The sequence below is a fragment of the Dama dama genome, chromosome 22 (genome assembly GCF_033118175.1).
Source record: "Dama dama isolate Ldn47 chromosome 22, ASM3311817v1, whole genome shotgun sequence".
Taxonomy (NCBI): domain Eukaryota; kingdom Metazoa; phylum Chordata; class Mammalia; order Artiodactyla; family Cervidae; genus Dama; species Dama dama.
Window position 1 is genome coordinate 10,797,869 of NC_083702.1, and position 14,592 is coordinate 10,812,460.

At 50.7% G+C, this 14,592-nt stretch overlaps 1 protein-coding gene and 1 non-coding gene across 3 annotated transcripts; both read right to left on the reverse strand.

Annotated features, from left to right (window-relative positions):
* Positions 1 to 132: 132 nt before the first annotated feature.
* Positions 133 to 237, reverse strand: LOC133044150 (U6 spliceosomal RNA). Its single transcript, XR_009689892.1, has one exon. It is a non-coding gene; the product is annotated as a U6 spliceosomal RNA (small nuclear RNA).
* Positions 238 to 1,661: 1,424 nt separating this feature from the next.
* On the reverse strand, positions 1,662 to 12,901 carry PEX26 (peroxisomal biogenesis factor 26). 2 transcript variants are annotated; one of them, XM_061124603.1, is made up of 5 exons: positions 12,429 to 12,901; positions 11,320 to 11,460; positions 10,281 to 10,561; positions 8,703 to 8,849; positions 1,662 to 4,316 (listed from the first exon to the last, which is right to left on the reverse strand). In XM_061124603.1, the coding sequence occupies exons 1-5, from the start codon at positions 12,641 to 12,643 to the stop codon at positions 4,213 to 4,215; spliced, it is 888 nt and encodes a 295-aa protein (XP_060980586.1). In that variant the 5' UTR covers positions 12,644 to 12,901; the 3' UTR covers positions 1,662 to 4,212. The 2 variants fall into 2 exon arrangements, with proteins under 2 accessions (XP_060980586.1, XP_060980585.1); XM_061124602.1 differs by having other exon boundaries at positions 10,281 to 10,576; positions 12,429 to 12,899.
* Between the last annotated feature and the right edge of the window lie 1,691 nt (positions 12,902 to 14,592).

Consider the following 14,592-nt stretch of genomic DNA (forward strand, 5'->3'; position numbering starts at 1 on the left):
AGTTTCAGGTATACAACAAAGTGAATCAGTTATAAATACAGCCAGTTTTTAAGATTCTTTCCTATATAGGCCATTACAGAGTACTGAGTAGATTTCCCTGTACTGTACAGTAGGCCCTTACTATCTATTTTAAAAAATATGGAATGCTTCACGAATTCATGTCATCCTTGCACAGAGGCCATGCTAATCTTCTCTGTATCGTTCCAATTCTGGCATATGTGCTCCCAAAGCAAGTACCGTGTCCGTTGCTCTTAATTTAGCTCCTTGTCATCCAAGAACCAAGATTTCCAGAGGCAGAGAAGCATTCTTCTCGTTAACAATTGCTATGTCAAGTTCCAAAGCACTGGGCTGGCAGGTGGTGAGGGAAGCCTAGGGGAGTGTGCCTAAGCAGAGCACATGAGAGAATGACAACCCGCAACCCCCCCAGGCGCAGAGACAGTGGCCCACCAGCCCAGGGCCGCTCCAGCAAAGAAGGGGGAGGGGTGGACAGATGCCCTTTCTGCAGCTCATATCACGCCTCTCACTCTCCCGTTTCCCACAGCTGGCTTAGCAGTTGGCAGAGGCAGTGCCACCCCAGACTTAGAAGTGGAGCGTCCGGGAGCACGAAAGGCTGGCTCTCAGCTTCCCTGTGGCTGGGAAGGTACCAGGCAGGCTGGGCAGAGGGCTGAGTTTGCCAGGAAGTGGCAGCAGAGGTGTGACGCCCATCTGTTCATCTCAGACTTGGGCTCAGAAGAGGGTGGAGCGGCTCCACAGCTTTACAGGGAAAGGTGTGGGGCTTACACTGCGAGCCGGTCCCAGAAGGGAGCGCGGGGCAGCTGGACAGAGTGAGGCAGCCCTGCAAGAGCGGACGCGGATGAACACCCAAGACTGGGTTTAAAAGCATGGCGCACGTGTGCAGCGCGCCATCATCCGTGGGGAGAAAGAGGAGCTTAGCATCAGAGTTTACGTGGAAAGATCTGGGTGGCAATGGCGGTGGGCAGGGGGCAAGAGGTGCGGAGCAGGAGGGAAAGACACTCTTTCACAAACACCTGCTGTGCCTTCTCAATTTTGTACTAGACACATAAAACATCGTTTTTAAGAGCATGAACACACGTGAGAAAACACATCCACGGTGTCACCTGCACAAAGCCATGAAATGCCCTCAAGCCCCTCTCTAGAGGCAGCACCCTGTCCTCCCCTCCACTGCCCACCCCACCCGTGATAGCCCATCTAGCCTAGCCCCTCCTTACCTCACCATCTCCCCAGCTGCCCCTCAGCCCCGAGAATCCAGTCATATCTCACATCAGTGGAAGCAACCCACTCGCTGGGGCCGAGGTGGCACATGCAAGGACAGTAAGCTCCAGCGGCTGGTTTTTGGGTACATGAGGGGCACCGTGAGCAGTGAGGGATGTGGATTGTGGAGGGGACTCCTGTCTCATGCAAGCTGCAGCCTGGGGGGTCACTTCACCCTGGGGTCTCCATTTCCTTAACACACAAAGGGGTTGCAACGGGCTGGGGTTGGGGTCTTTCCAGATCACAGGTCGGCAGGCCCCATTCACGGCCACTTCTCTGGACCTGTTGTGTACTGGGTGCTTCAAGCGCAGGCCCACAGAAACACAATGTGAGCTCTCTGTCCAAGCTGAAACATTCTGGGAGCCCCACAAAAAAGTGGAAAAAACACGTAGTAACAAGATTTTATTTAGTCCAATATATGCAGGTTATCATTTCAATATGCCATCAATATAAAAATTACTGAGTCTCCACTCTTTTTAACTCTATGTGTTTGCAATCAGTGTCTATTTTGTATTTACACAACATCTTGATTTGTAATACGCGATCAATATAAAAATTACTGAGTCTCCACTCTTTTTAGCTCTGTTTGCAGTCAGTGTTATATTTTATATTTACACAACATCTTGATTTGGACCAGCCACACTTCAAGGGTTGAAAGGCAGCTGAAGCTCGTGGGGACCTCCCTGGTCAGCACCAGTGCTGGAGTGACCAGGTGGCCCGCCCTTCGCTTCAGATGTCATCAGGCTCCGCGCTGAGGCCGGCCGGAGCCGCAGCTGCATCCCCAGGTGAGGCCCAGCCACTCGAGCAGCAGGTCCAGCTCCTTGCTGGACGAGGAGGGCAGCTGGGGCTGGGTGCCAGACAAGACTGCAGAGCACCAGGCGAACAGGAAGCCAAGATGCCCGAGGCCTGGAGCAGGGTCACACAGGCTTCGGGGCGACAGAAGTCAGGGTTTCCACAACACAACCCCCCTCCCCCACACCAAAGCAGAGGCTGCCTGTCACGTCAGTTACATCCACTCATTCTCTGGCATGCCTCTAAACACCTTCTAATCCCCGGCCCTCAGTTGGGCAGTGACAACACAGTCATCCCTCATGGTGCTCCATTCCACCTGGAGCAGGAACCTGCTAACACTGTCCTGGAGGCTCATTTACTCACCCAACTCACACAAAAGTCCCTGTGAGAGGAGAATCACCTTACAGATGAGGTTAAGTCACTTCCCAACAGCCACACACCATTGAGTGGGAGGGCAGGCCCCTCCCCCCACTTCAACATTGCAGTCACACTCCCCAGCTTCAAAGAGGCCCCAGAATCCCACAGCCACAAGGCATGGGGCCACCACTGCAGAAAGTATATGAAACAGGGGCCGGGAGAGGATTCCCAGAGGTGACCCACCAGAGAGAGGGGAGCTGGGCCTCCAGAGGATCAGCAGGTGCAGAAGCTAAGAGGTGTGAGAGGTGCAGTGCTCAGAGAACCCTAACTGCCAGCGGCTGGATCAGGCCCCACGTGAGGTGGGGGTGTCGGCCAAAACCAGTGCCCAAGGTCCCTAAACTCCGTAAGAACCGGGGTTTTACCCTCAGGCCAGGGGAAACCACTATCTGGGGCATGAACAGGACCAGGTTTTAAAAATCACTGTAAAAAAAAAAAAAAATCACTGTAAAGGAGAAATCCCGAAGCCTGATCAGCTCCCTTTCTCTCAGCATGTTTTACAGCACCCTAGGACTTAACCTCCCAGGGCCTGAAGTCTACTCACTCAATCATTTTATGAAAGAGATGCCGTTGACCTGGAGCTCCTGAGGGTCTTAATGCAAAGCTGATAAGCCACTGGTTTTCCTGGCCTGCTAGGCGCCTCCACCCCCAGCCCCACAGCAACGGCCTCCATGTCGGCACACAGAGACAGGGAGGGTTCTTGTGGCCACTGACAGAAAGCGCTGAAACATCTCAGCTGCACAACCGCCAGGGCCCTAGTGTCTCCCACCCCTAGACAAGGAACATCGTTCACTGCCTCCCAAGCCTCCCCTCTGCCCAACCCCCTCCTCACATCCTTCCAGCTCCCCTGATTATCCGCTCCATTTTCAGTGCATCAGCTTTTGAGGCTGACCTACTTTCCAAGGACACAGGAGCAGAAACACTTGTGCATTATACGAACAGCAGAACATAACTAGAACAGGACACAGAAAGGGGGGAGCCAGCAACAATGTGTACCAAGGATGCAGCAGAAACTAGCGAAAGAACCAGCAAGGCAGCACAAACCATCACCTTGAGGGGATGGGAGGGCAGCAGGAGGGAAGGGGCAACAGGAGGGAGAGGGCAGAGACACCTCCTCACCCAGCTCCGCTTGGCCACTGACAGCTGGAACACTGAGCTTAGTCCAGGAGGCAGCTGCCAGATCCCCTTATCCAGTCGGAAGAGGACCTGAAGCTCAGGAAGCCACGCTAGGTGTGAGCAGAGAGCAGCCCACAGCACAGCTCGGGGCTGGGTGGGGAGGGGGGAGTGATAAACCAGACCAGACTATGGAGCCTGTCCCGCGGGCCACCTTCAGAGCTAAGTGTTCCATGCAAGTGAAAGGCCAAGGTCTCCCAGCCAGGACCTTGCTCTGAATTTCCAACTGCACGAATCCCTGGCCTAAAAGATCAACCCCTGCGTCTGCACTAAGACGGACAGTGTCAAGGAATGTCAAGGAGGAAGCACTCCCCTCCCGCAACCCCTCCTCTGCAGGGCTGTGCGGCTTGTTTCCACAACACCTGCCAGGCCTGCCAGAGCTGGGTGCAAAGGGGAAGGCATTGAGGAGCCTGACAGTGCCCCAGCCAGCCTCCCCTGGAATTAGGCTGGCTGCACTGGCAGGGCCCAACCAGCTGCAGGAAACAGGCTGCCCAGGACGGGTGACTCTGCTTCTCTGGCAGTCCTGGGGCGCAGGGGCTTGAGGTGAGCAGCGAAGACCACTCAGTGCTGGATGGGAAGCCGGCAGAGAGGAGGAGACACGGCCTCGCGGATCCGCTGGAAGATCTGAGTCAGCTTGTAGAGGAAGGGCAGGGAGCGGGGAGACGCTGCGGGGAGAGGCCAGTCAGTGCCCACCCTACCTCTCCCATGCCCACTCAGCCACGCCTCCCCCAGAACTCTCCCACCCGGGGAATGACCAGGCCAGTGCCCCTCCTCCCCTCCCAACAGGAGAGAATTTCTCTTTCTCCAGAATATAATCTCTGGGTTGTATTTTCTTTACGTGGATGAGAGAAAACTTAAGTTTGCTGAGAAAAAGACCCAAATTTATTGTTTTTTTATGTTTTAATCTAACTTTTTAATATTAAAAAATTGGTAATGGTGGCTGCCTCTGTGGAGATGAATTTGGGAAGAGACTTTTCACTACATTCCTTTTTGTACCTTTTAAGTTTGAAGCCAAGCCACAATACTACCTCTTTTTATCATAAGTTAATTGTATTAACAATAAAATTAAAATCAGCCTCTTTTGAACGAGAGCTGAGCTGGCTGCTTTGGTTTGTTTTCCCTTATTTGAATTACTGATTTTTTAATTGACTTTTTTCCTTCTTAAAAAGAAATATGTTACTTTTAAGAAAGCTATTCCAGTCCACCCTCTTCAAGTCCTCCTGGCCGGGTTCTAATTGCAGCCTAGCCCTGGGCTCTCACCAACCTACACAGGCTGTCCTGAGCGCTCCTGGAACAGCCCCTTGCTATCCCCACTCAGAAGACCAGGGTTCTGAGACTGAAAGTCTCCTAAGGACCACAAAAATCTTTCTAATTTTTACTAAGTCTCTGGAATAAAGTAAAAGGTCAAAGGGTGGACAGGACTGAACACAAACTCCTCAGCTTTCCTGAGGGCTAACCAGCGACTCTCTCCTCAAGCAAACAGAGCTGTTCAGAGGGATCTCCTGCTTGGTATCAGCCATGGGGTCAAACAACAAGCTGAGCTGTGCAGAAACAGCTCCTGGACAAGAAAAAGGGACGTGTGGACACAGCTTCTGGGGTTAAATGAGGAGCAGCAGTCAGAATGTCTGTGTGACCGTGGAGCAGTCACTTCTCTCTGGTTCTTAGGTTTCCCAACCGAAAAAGAAAATGAAAATGAAGGGACTGAAATAAGGGTTTCCAGTTTTCCTTTCAGTTTTGAAAGTTATATAACCCTAAGTCTAAATTCATGAGAAGAGATTAGGTTATAACTCACACAAAGTAACACACAGAAAAGTTCACGAGTGAGCTCCTAACCTCTGGCCCAGTGCTCACAAAGTCTGAGTAATTCACTCTTGGGAAAGAGCCCAGTAGAAAACAGCAAGAAATCATCAAAATGTTCGGAGGTATCACTTCACACTGGTCAGAATGGCCACCATCAACAAGTCCACAAGCAATAAATGCTGGAGAGGGTGTGGAGAAAAGGGAACCCTCCCACACTGTTGATGGGAATGTAAATTGGTACAGCCACTATAGAGAACAGTATCAAGGCTCCTTAAAAACTAAATACAGCTACCATATGACCTAGCAATCCCACTACTGGGCGTGGATCCAGAAATAAACATAATTCAAAATATACGTGCACCCCAGTGTTCACAGCAGCACTATTTACAACAGCCAGGACATGGAAGCAACTTAAACATGCTTTAAGAGAGGAATGGACAGAGATGCAGTACACATACACAGTGGGGTATTACTCAGTCATAAAAAGGGACAGTTAGAACTGGACATGGACCAACAGACTGGTTCCAAATAGGAAAAGGAGTACGTCAAGGCTGTATATTGTCACCCTGCTTATTTACTTATACGCAGAGTACATCATGAGAAATGCTGGGCTGGAGGAAGCACAAGCTGGAATCAAGACTGCCAGGAGAAATATCAATAACCTCAGATATGCAGATGACACCACCCTTATGGCAGAAAGCGAAGAAGAACTAAAGAGTCTCTTGATAAAAGTGAAAGAGGAGAGTGAAAAAGTTGGCTTAAAGCTCAGCATTCAGAAAACTAAGATCATGGCACCCGGTCCCATCACTTCATGGCAAATAGATGGGGAAACAATGGAAACAATGGCTGACTTTATCTTTCTGGGCTCCAAAATCACTGCAGATGGTGACTGCAGCCATGAAATTAAAAGATGCTTACTCCTTGGAAGGAAAGTTATGACCAACCTAGACAGCATATTAAAAAGCAGAGACATAAAAAAAAATAAAAATAAATAAAATAAAAAGCAGAGACATTACTTTGTCAACAAAGGTCTGTCTAGTCAAGGCTATGGTTTTTCCAGTGGTCATGTATGGATTTGAGAGTTGGACTATAAAGAAAGCTGAGAGCCGAAGAATTGATGCTTTTGAACTGTGGTGTTAGAGAAGACTCTTGAGAGTTCCTTGGACTGCAATGAGATCCAACCAGTCCATCTTAAAGGAGATCAGTCCTGGGTGTTCATTGGAAGGACTGATGTTGAAGCTGAAACTCCAATACTTTGGCCATCTGATGCAAAGAGCTGACTCACTTGAAAAGACCCTGATGCTGGGAAAGATTGAAGGCAGGAGGAGAAGGGGACGACAGAGGATGAGAAGGTTGGATGGCATCACTGACTCGATGGATGGGGGTTTGGGTAGACTCCGGGAGTTGGTGATGGACAGGGAGGCCTGGTGTGCTGCGGTTCATGGGGTCGAAGAGTCGGAGATGACTGAGCAACTGAACTGAACTGAAAAAGGGACAAACGAAATTTGTAGAGACATGGATGAACTGAGAGGGTGTCATAGAGTGAAGTAAGTCAGAAAAAGAAAAAAAAGTATCGTATATTAATACATATATTGTGGAATCCAGAAAAATGGTATAGATGACCTTATTTGCAAAGCAGAAATAGAGACACAGACGTAGGAAACAAATGTATGGATACCACAGTGGAAGGCGGGAGGAAATTGGGAGAATAAGATTGACATATATATACTATTAATGCTATGTACAAAGTCGAAACTGATGAGAACATACTGTATAGCACAGGGAACTCGACTCAGTGCTCTGCAGTGACCTGAACGGGAAGGAAGTCCAGAAGGGAAGGGGTATACATATGTACACACAGCTGATTCATTTTGCTGTACATTAGAAGCTAACACCACATTTTAAAGCAACTACGCTACAATAAAAATTAATTAACACAAATAAACAAATAAAAAGGAATCACCGAAATGTTCAACAGGGCACTATAAAATCAATTATGGAAGTTACTGAAAACATTATTTAGTCGTGTAAGGTTTTGAAGCCATTTGTTTTGGTTGGGGGAGGGCCACAATTCATGGCTCACAGAATCTTATTTCTTTGATCAGGAATCGAACCCAGGCCTTCAGCAGTGAAAGCATGGGGTCCTAACAACTAGATCGCCTGGGAATTCCCTAAAGCCATGTTTTAAAGAATATTTATAGGGGGATGAGGAACTGGAAGAAGGCTGTCAAAAAGTCCTTTTAGTTATAAGATAAATAAGTATTAGGAATGTAATGTACAACACGATGAATATAATTAACACTACTGTACGTTACAATCAAAAGTTAAGAAAGTCTTAAGAGTTTCTCATTACAAGGAAAAAAATTTTTTTTCTATTTTTAAAATTTTTTATCTACATGAGAGGCTAAATGTTCACTGCACATACTGTGGGAATCATTTCATGATGTATGTAAGTCAAATCACTATGCTCTATACATTAAACTTGTACAGTACTGAACGTCGATTATATCTCAATAAAACTAGAAGGGAAAAAAAAAAAACTTGACAAGCAAAACTGCATCTACATCCAGAGAAAGACTAATGATTACAGTAGCTGACTGAAGGGTGATTTGTTTTCTCCTTTATACTTTTCTCTATTTTCCATATTTTCTAAAATATTATATATTTTTCCTATTGTAATTGTATTTCTACAATATACTATGTTTTAATTTAACATAACTTTTTTACACACTTTGATGAAGTTTCCTTTTTTCAATTCTGAGGGGACATCCTGGTGGTCCAGTGGTTGAGAATCTGCCTGCTAGTGTTTTGATCCCTGGTCTGGGAAGATCCCACATGGCTGCAGGGCAGCTAAGCCCATACACCGCACCTACTGAAGCCCCAGTGCTTCAGAACCTGGGCATGGCAACCACTAAGCCGATGCACCACCACTACTGAACAGCCCCTGCTTGCCACAACTGGAGAAAGCCTGCGTGCAGCAACAAAGACCCAGCACTGCCAAAAACAAAACAAATAAACCCTGAGGCTCTACTCAGAGTTCACCCCTGGATGTCCAGAGTCGACAAGGCAGAGTGGACTTTCTCCAGGACTGGTCTCTCCTTTAAGGTGAGCTGGGCTGGCTCCAGCTCAGGTCCACCAACTCCTCCTTGCAGATGAGACCAGGGAAAACCCCCAGGAGGGCTTCCAGGCCCAGCCCTGGTCAACCACCCTGTGCCGGGAGGGTCGGAGGGGAGGCAGGCATCTTCACTCACCTGGATCAAACCTCAGCACCAGGAGGCAGAGAAGCAAGGCAGCCAGCAGGCTCTTACTCAAGGGCAGAGAAAAGAAGTGGCTGACTGCAGAGTCCCAAAGCTGGCGCAGCAATGTCAGTAGTGACAGGAACTTGTGGGAGGAGAAGTCTGGCGGGGAGACAGAGTAGAACTTCAGTAAAGAAGCAGCTTCTCGATTCTGAGCTTTGAGTCTAATCATAAAAGTCAAGCCAAGACTGGTATCCTCATGCAGTCCACAAAATGGTTCTAAGGGAGCTCCTTCAGCACTGATTATATCAGAACACCGGCTCCAAGAGGACTGTGACGTCACCAGACACCACCTCCACAGGAGAGGGCTCTGATGTCACCAGACACCACCTCCACAGGAGAGGGCTCTGATGTCACCAGACACCACCTCCACAGGAGAGGGCTCTGACGTCACCAGACACCACCTCCACAGGAGAGGGCTCTGACGTCACCAGACACCACCTCCACAGGAGAGGGCTCTGACGTCACCAGACACCAGTTCCACAGGAGAGGGCTCTGACGTCACCAGACACCACCTTCACAGGAGAGGGCTCTGATGTTACCAGACACCAGTTCCACAGGAGAGGACTCTAGCATCATCAGACACCAACTCTATGGGAGAGGGCTCTGGTGTCACCAGACACCAGCTCTGTAGAAGAGGACTCTGGCATCACCACACCAACTCTGTAGGAGAGGACTTCAACAGAAATGTCAACTTAGTTGGGGAACCTGGTACCTCTGGTGTTTCTTTAACAGCTTCACAGCATTCTTTATATTCTGGCCTAAGACATATGCACAGTTACACAGCAATAATTCTTGATCATCAGTAAAGGCAGAAAACAAAGGGCACCTCACAGGCACAGTGAAGAATCCCATCTTGGACTGAGCACAAACATGAACACCACCTCCAAGCCCTGAAGACACCCTGGACTCGCCATCCGAGCACCTCCTCTCCGGGCTCTGGACAGGCAGAGGGTTTTTGGAGTTACATGGAGTCCCTGAAGCCTACAACCTGCTGCAAAGAAGTGACCCTGCTTCAGCAGGTCCCTGCTCTTAAGCACACGAAGAAACCACCTCAGAGATAGGATTAGTCTCCTAAGGGCTGAAGGTCCTCCATGTAGGCCTATTCTATGTGTCACGAACAGAGAAAACAAAGGTCAGGGGGTTAAAAACTACTAGGAGGAAAAGTTCAACTCAGCATCAGGAAGAACTTCCCTACACAACCCTCCACAGCTGAAAGGCACTGCTTCAGGAGACAGGGAAGCAACATCCCGGCCAGGCCAGCACAGTGGAGGCAGATCTACCGACAGGAGCCCACGGAGATGACTTTCAGGAGACAAAAGTAAGGTTCTGAGATCTGCACCACCTGCCTCCCAAAGCCAACTGCAGAAGGGCTGGGCTTTCGAAGCACCTCAACAGGTTTCTTATCCTGCAATCTGGAACTTATTCATACAAAGCATTGTTCCCAAGACCCAGGAAGGTCATGATAGACCCCACGTCCAGGAGGAAGCCCTCAGCTTCTGCACAGAAGGCCTCAGAAGGATGATGTCCCACCTTCCTGGTTTAGTGTCCGCGTCTCCTCAGAGCCAGAGTGCCCATGTGTCTGCTGCTGCCTTGCTGCACTAATCGCCTGAAGCACGTCCAGCCGATGTTTCTCACTGAAGGCTGCAGAGCCCAACACCAGCTCTTCAGCCTCTGACAGGAGGCCCAGAGGAAGTAGCACCCGCTGCAGGTGAAGTTCTGCCAAGGATCTATACTCTGGAAGGCCCTGGTTGTCAGGGTCTTGAAGCCAAGCACGAACGCCATCCACCACGGCTCCAGGCTCTTGCATTTTGCTGTATAAAAGAACACTGCAATCCCCAAATAATCCAATTCCAGAAGAAGAGTGGTCAATGCTTCATGGTTTGTTAATTTCTCATAATCACTACACTCCTCTTACCCAGCCCCTCCTTTGTGCCCTCAAGTCCTTCCCTACGGGACCCTGACACAATAAGAATCAGGAGTTCTTAGGAGCAGCAAGGAGATCTCTCGGCTCTGACACACCCCAGCTCTGACACACCCCACTTCTGTCACCCCACTTCATGTCACCCATCCCTTCCTGTTTTCCCTACCCCACTCTTAAATTCCTTCTTCCTCATCTTTTATTACATATGTTTTGAGTCTGGAGGGCACTGGGGGGAGGGGGGGGTGGGGGACAGGGAAAGAATTAGATTTAAAGGGAAATGGTATGGAAGGAAAAAGAGGAGATATGAGAACTGAAGGGGTGTGCTGTGCTTAGTCGCTCAGCCATGTTGGACTCTGTGTGACCCCATGGACTGTAGGCAGCCAGGATCCTCTGTCCATAGGGATTCTCCAGGCAAGAACACTGGCATGGGTTGCCATGCCTTCCTCCAGGGGATCTTCCCAACCCAGAGATCAAACCCAGGTCTCGGGCACTGCAGGCAGATTCTTTACTGTCTGAACCATCAGGGGAGCCCAAGAATACTGGAGTGGGTAGCCTATCCCTTCTCCAGGGGATCTTCCTGACCCAGGGGAAAACCCTCTTGCTCCTGTGCTGACTCAATGGGGAAGCAGTAAGGACCTAAGGACCTACCACAATTCCAGGACTTTGGGGGGAAGCTTCTCAGGAGCCTGGTAATACTGAAGAACCCAGGACAGGACTTCCCGCCACCGATCCATTTCTGCCAGGGCCTGGATGCCCACAATACACAGAGAGCATTTCACCTCCAAGGAGCTGTCAATGAAAAAGCCAATTTGAGTTCAGAAGTGGTTCTCCTGCACTGCCATTCCCACCTTCAGCCTGGGACTGTTCTTCACCAGCAACCAAGTCAGTAGCTATTACCTCTCACCTCCCACCCCCAGTATTCAAGTGGGCCTCACAATTATGACCCATCTCATGAGGCCCAGCATGAGAAAACTGCCCTTTGCCCAGGAGCTGTAAGTTTCTATAAATCTAAAGGCCAATCAGCTGCTGACCAGCACACGTCTCTGTATCCAGGTAAAGTCAGGGTTAACCAACAGGAAGCGTTCATTTACTCCCAAGGGGAAAAGAACAGCTGCAGCACAGATGTGGGTGGAAAGAGGACCAGCCCTAAGAGTTTGCTTAGTGAAGAAAGGGCAGAAGCAGTCTCCGCCCAAGCGCAGCAGCAGAATCACACCCTCAGCCTTTACAGCACCGAGTCTTCACCGACCCCCAAACACTCAGCAAAGGGTCCCCAGTTCATCCTCCTCTGGGGCCAGCTTTGACCAGTCTATCCACGCCCTCCCTAGTGTGACCTAATCCAACGAGCAATGCCGGACCAAGATTTCAATTCTTTGATCCAATCCTACAAGAGGACCAGAACACGACTCCTGCTCTAAACCCCAACCCGAGGAGTGAGGGGGACTACTTCGGGGAGGGGTGGAAGGAGAGGACTTCCGCCACCAGCTTACTGCAGTAATTTAACAAATCAATTCTATCTTCTCATTAGACCATTCTACCCTGGTACAGGGAGAAAGAATTGATTGTGGGGTCCCACTAAACCCCGTTCACGTCTCGGCCGTTTCCTCCTCGGAGAACCAGCCCAAGGTGAGTCCCTGCCTCGCGGAGAACCACCGCGAGGAAAACAAGGAATAAGGGTCGCACGAGCAACCAGACTGCAGGAGTGCTGGGGTCTGGAGGCCTCCCACTGTCCTCGGAGGCGAACTAAGCCCCGGACGTACGCGCCCGCCGGCTCCTCCGCCAGGCCCTGCCAGGCGCGTTCGCAGGTGCGCAGCGCCGCGCCGAAGTCCAGGTGCACCACCAGCAGGTCGGCCGCCTCCTCCAGCAGAAGCGCGGCCGCCGACGGGGCCGGGGCGGCACGCACGGGCTCGCTGCTCCGCAGGGCGCCCGCGAGCGCCCTCAGGGGGGCTGCGGAGGTCGCGGGGTCACTCTTCATAAGTGCGCGCCAGGACGCAGCCCTCTAGGGGCGCCGGGTGTGCGGTGCAGGCTGGGGAGGAGGTAGGGGTGGTCCTCACAGGCTGCTCTGGCGCGGGACAGCCTGGCGCCCTCGGATTTGTGCAGCACTGAGTCCCTGGGCACCCGGCCCCACGACAAGGACTGGGACCCCCGGCCGGTGTAAGGCCGCCCGTAGTCTCCTCAGGTGTAGGGCCGCCGCCGCGGGCTCGGGAACACAGGGGCCGACATCTCCCCTGCGCGCGCAGGCCCGACGCTCTGCGCCCGGCGGCGCGGGGCATTCTGGGAGGTGTAGTTCCGCTCCTGGAGCGGTCGTCCTCCAGGGCAGGCGGGGGACTTCGGACTACAAGCCCCGGCAGCCAGCGCTCCGGAAGTTGTCGCGGCGAGAGGAAGCCCGCCGACGGAAGGCGCGGAACGGCGTACGGTTGGAGGCGTGGGTCTCCGGCATCTGCGCCTCTGGTCTCCGGCATGCAGGCGCGGTAGCGGACAGTAAAGGCAGTCAGTGTGCCGCCTCCCCCGGGCCCCAGTCGAGCTCACGGTCAGTCCACAGTGGGACTTCGAACCTCGTGCCAAATAGAGATCTCGTGAAAAACAGCCGTACGGTGTGTGATGAAGTTTGCAATAAAGCCCTGGGACAGGGCACGTATTCCTTAGGTTATGGCTGTAATAGTAATTATTAAGTGGTTGTACGCAGACACAAGTTATATTTATTACTGTGCTTCACTCAGGTTTTTCGGTGCCTCTCAAGTTTGTACTAAACCCTAGGTTTCCCAGTTCCTACCCCGAGGTCTCCTGAAGCGACTCCTCTTGTGATTACATGAGACGGGCCAGGCCAGGAGCAAAGTCAGCACCTGGTCGCGTCAGCGTCCCCTTCTCTGGTCACCAGCCTGGGCCCTCATCTCTGCATAAAGTCCTCCCGGAAGGCTGAGGCAGAAACATCAGATCCATCAGACTCTGCGGATGAGGAGTATGGAGCCATAACCATATAAGGCCATAAAGCCAGGACTTCACTCACTCCGCATATACCTAGCACCCTGTAAGTGCCAGGCCTTCTTCTAAAGGCTGAAGATACCACGTGAACACAGGAGACAAATATCTGCCTCTGTGGAGCTTCCATATAGTGAAAGGAAGCAAAATTAAAAATAAGTAGTATGTCAGATGGTGATAAATGCTAAGGACAAATAAACAAAATAGAGAGGAGAACTTGAGGGTGACAACACTGATGCCACCTAATTTTGTTTTCTAACAGTAAATCCGGTGCTGGAGAAGAGCAGAGCGAGAACCTGGCTCTGTGCTCAGACTGGCCTCTGTTCGTGGGGTCACTGCCCTTGGGACCAACATGTACTCAGTGTCTGCCCTAAATCCCTCTTCATCTCCCGGCATTGTTCATTCCCATGTAGCAAAATCCAGAGGCGACCAGGTCTCTGGGAAGTGTGGATCGGTTCAAGGCTGAAGTTACCAGAATGTGTTATCAGTTCTGCCTGAGGTCTGACAGCAGATAATGATCAGTAGAAATAACATAATTATTGGACTTCAAACAAACAAAAAAAACACCTGTTTTTCAGAGCTGGTTTTAGACATCTTCCTTGTAAAATCAGGGAAGCAGTAGTAGCATCAGGAAACAGATGTGATCAGGCCTGGGCGAGATGGGACTAGCACAATCAAGCCTTCGCCTCAGGAGTGGCACCTGAAAGAGGCCTTTTTCTTAATCCCTAAGGAGAAGGCTCTTGCTATGCCCGGGCCTCTCCAGGAGACGGCAGCACAGCCTTAAAAGAAGCTGACCTGCCAGCAGGTAGATCTGTGGCTGCAGAATGAGGTCAAGATATTTAAGGAAGTGGAAGCTTGCAAAAAATAATATAAAAATAGGATTGTGTTCTATTTCCGTGTTTCATCCAATCTTTGACTGTGCAGGGCCACACAGTGGTCTGCCAT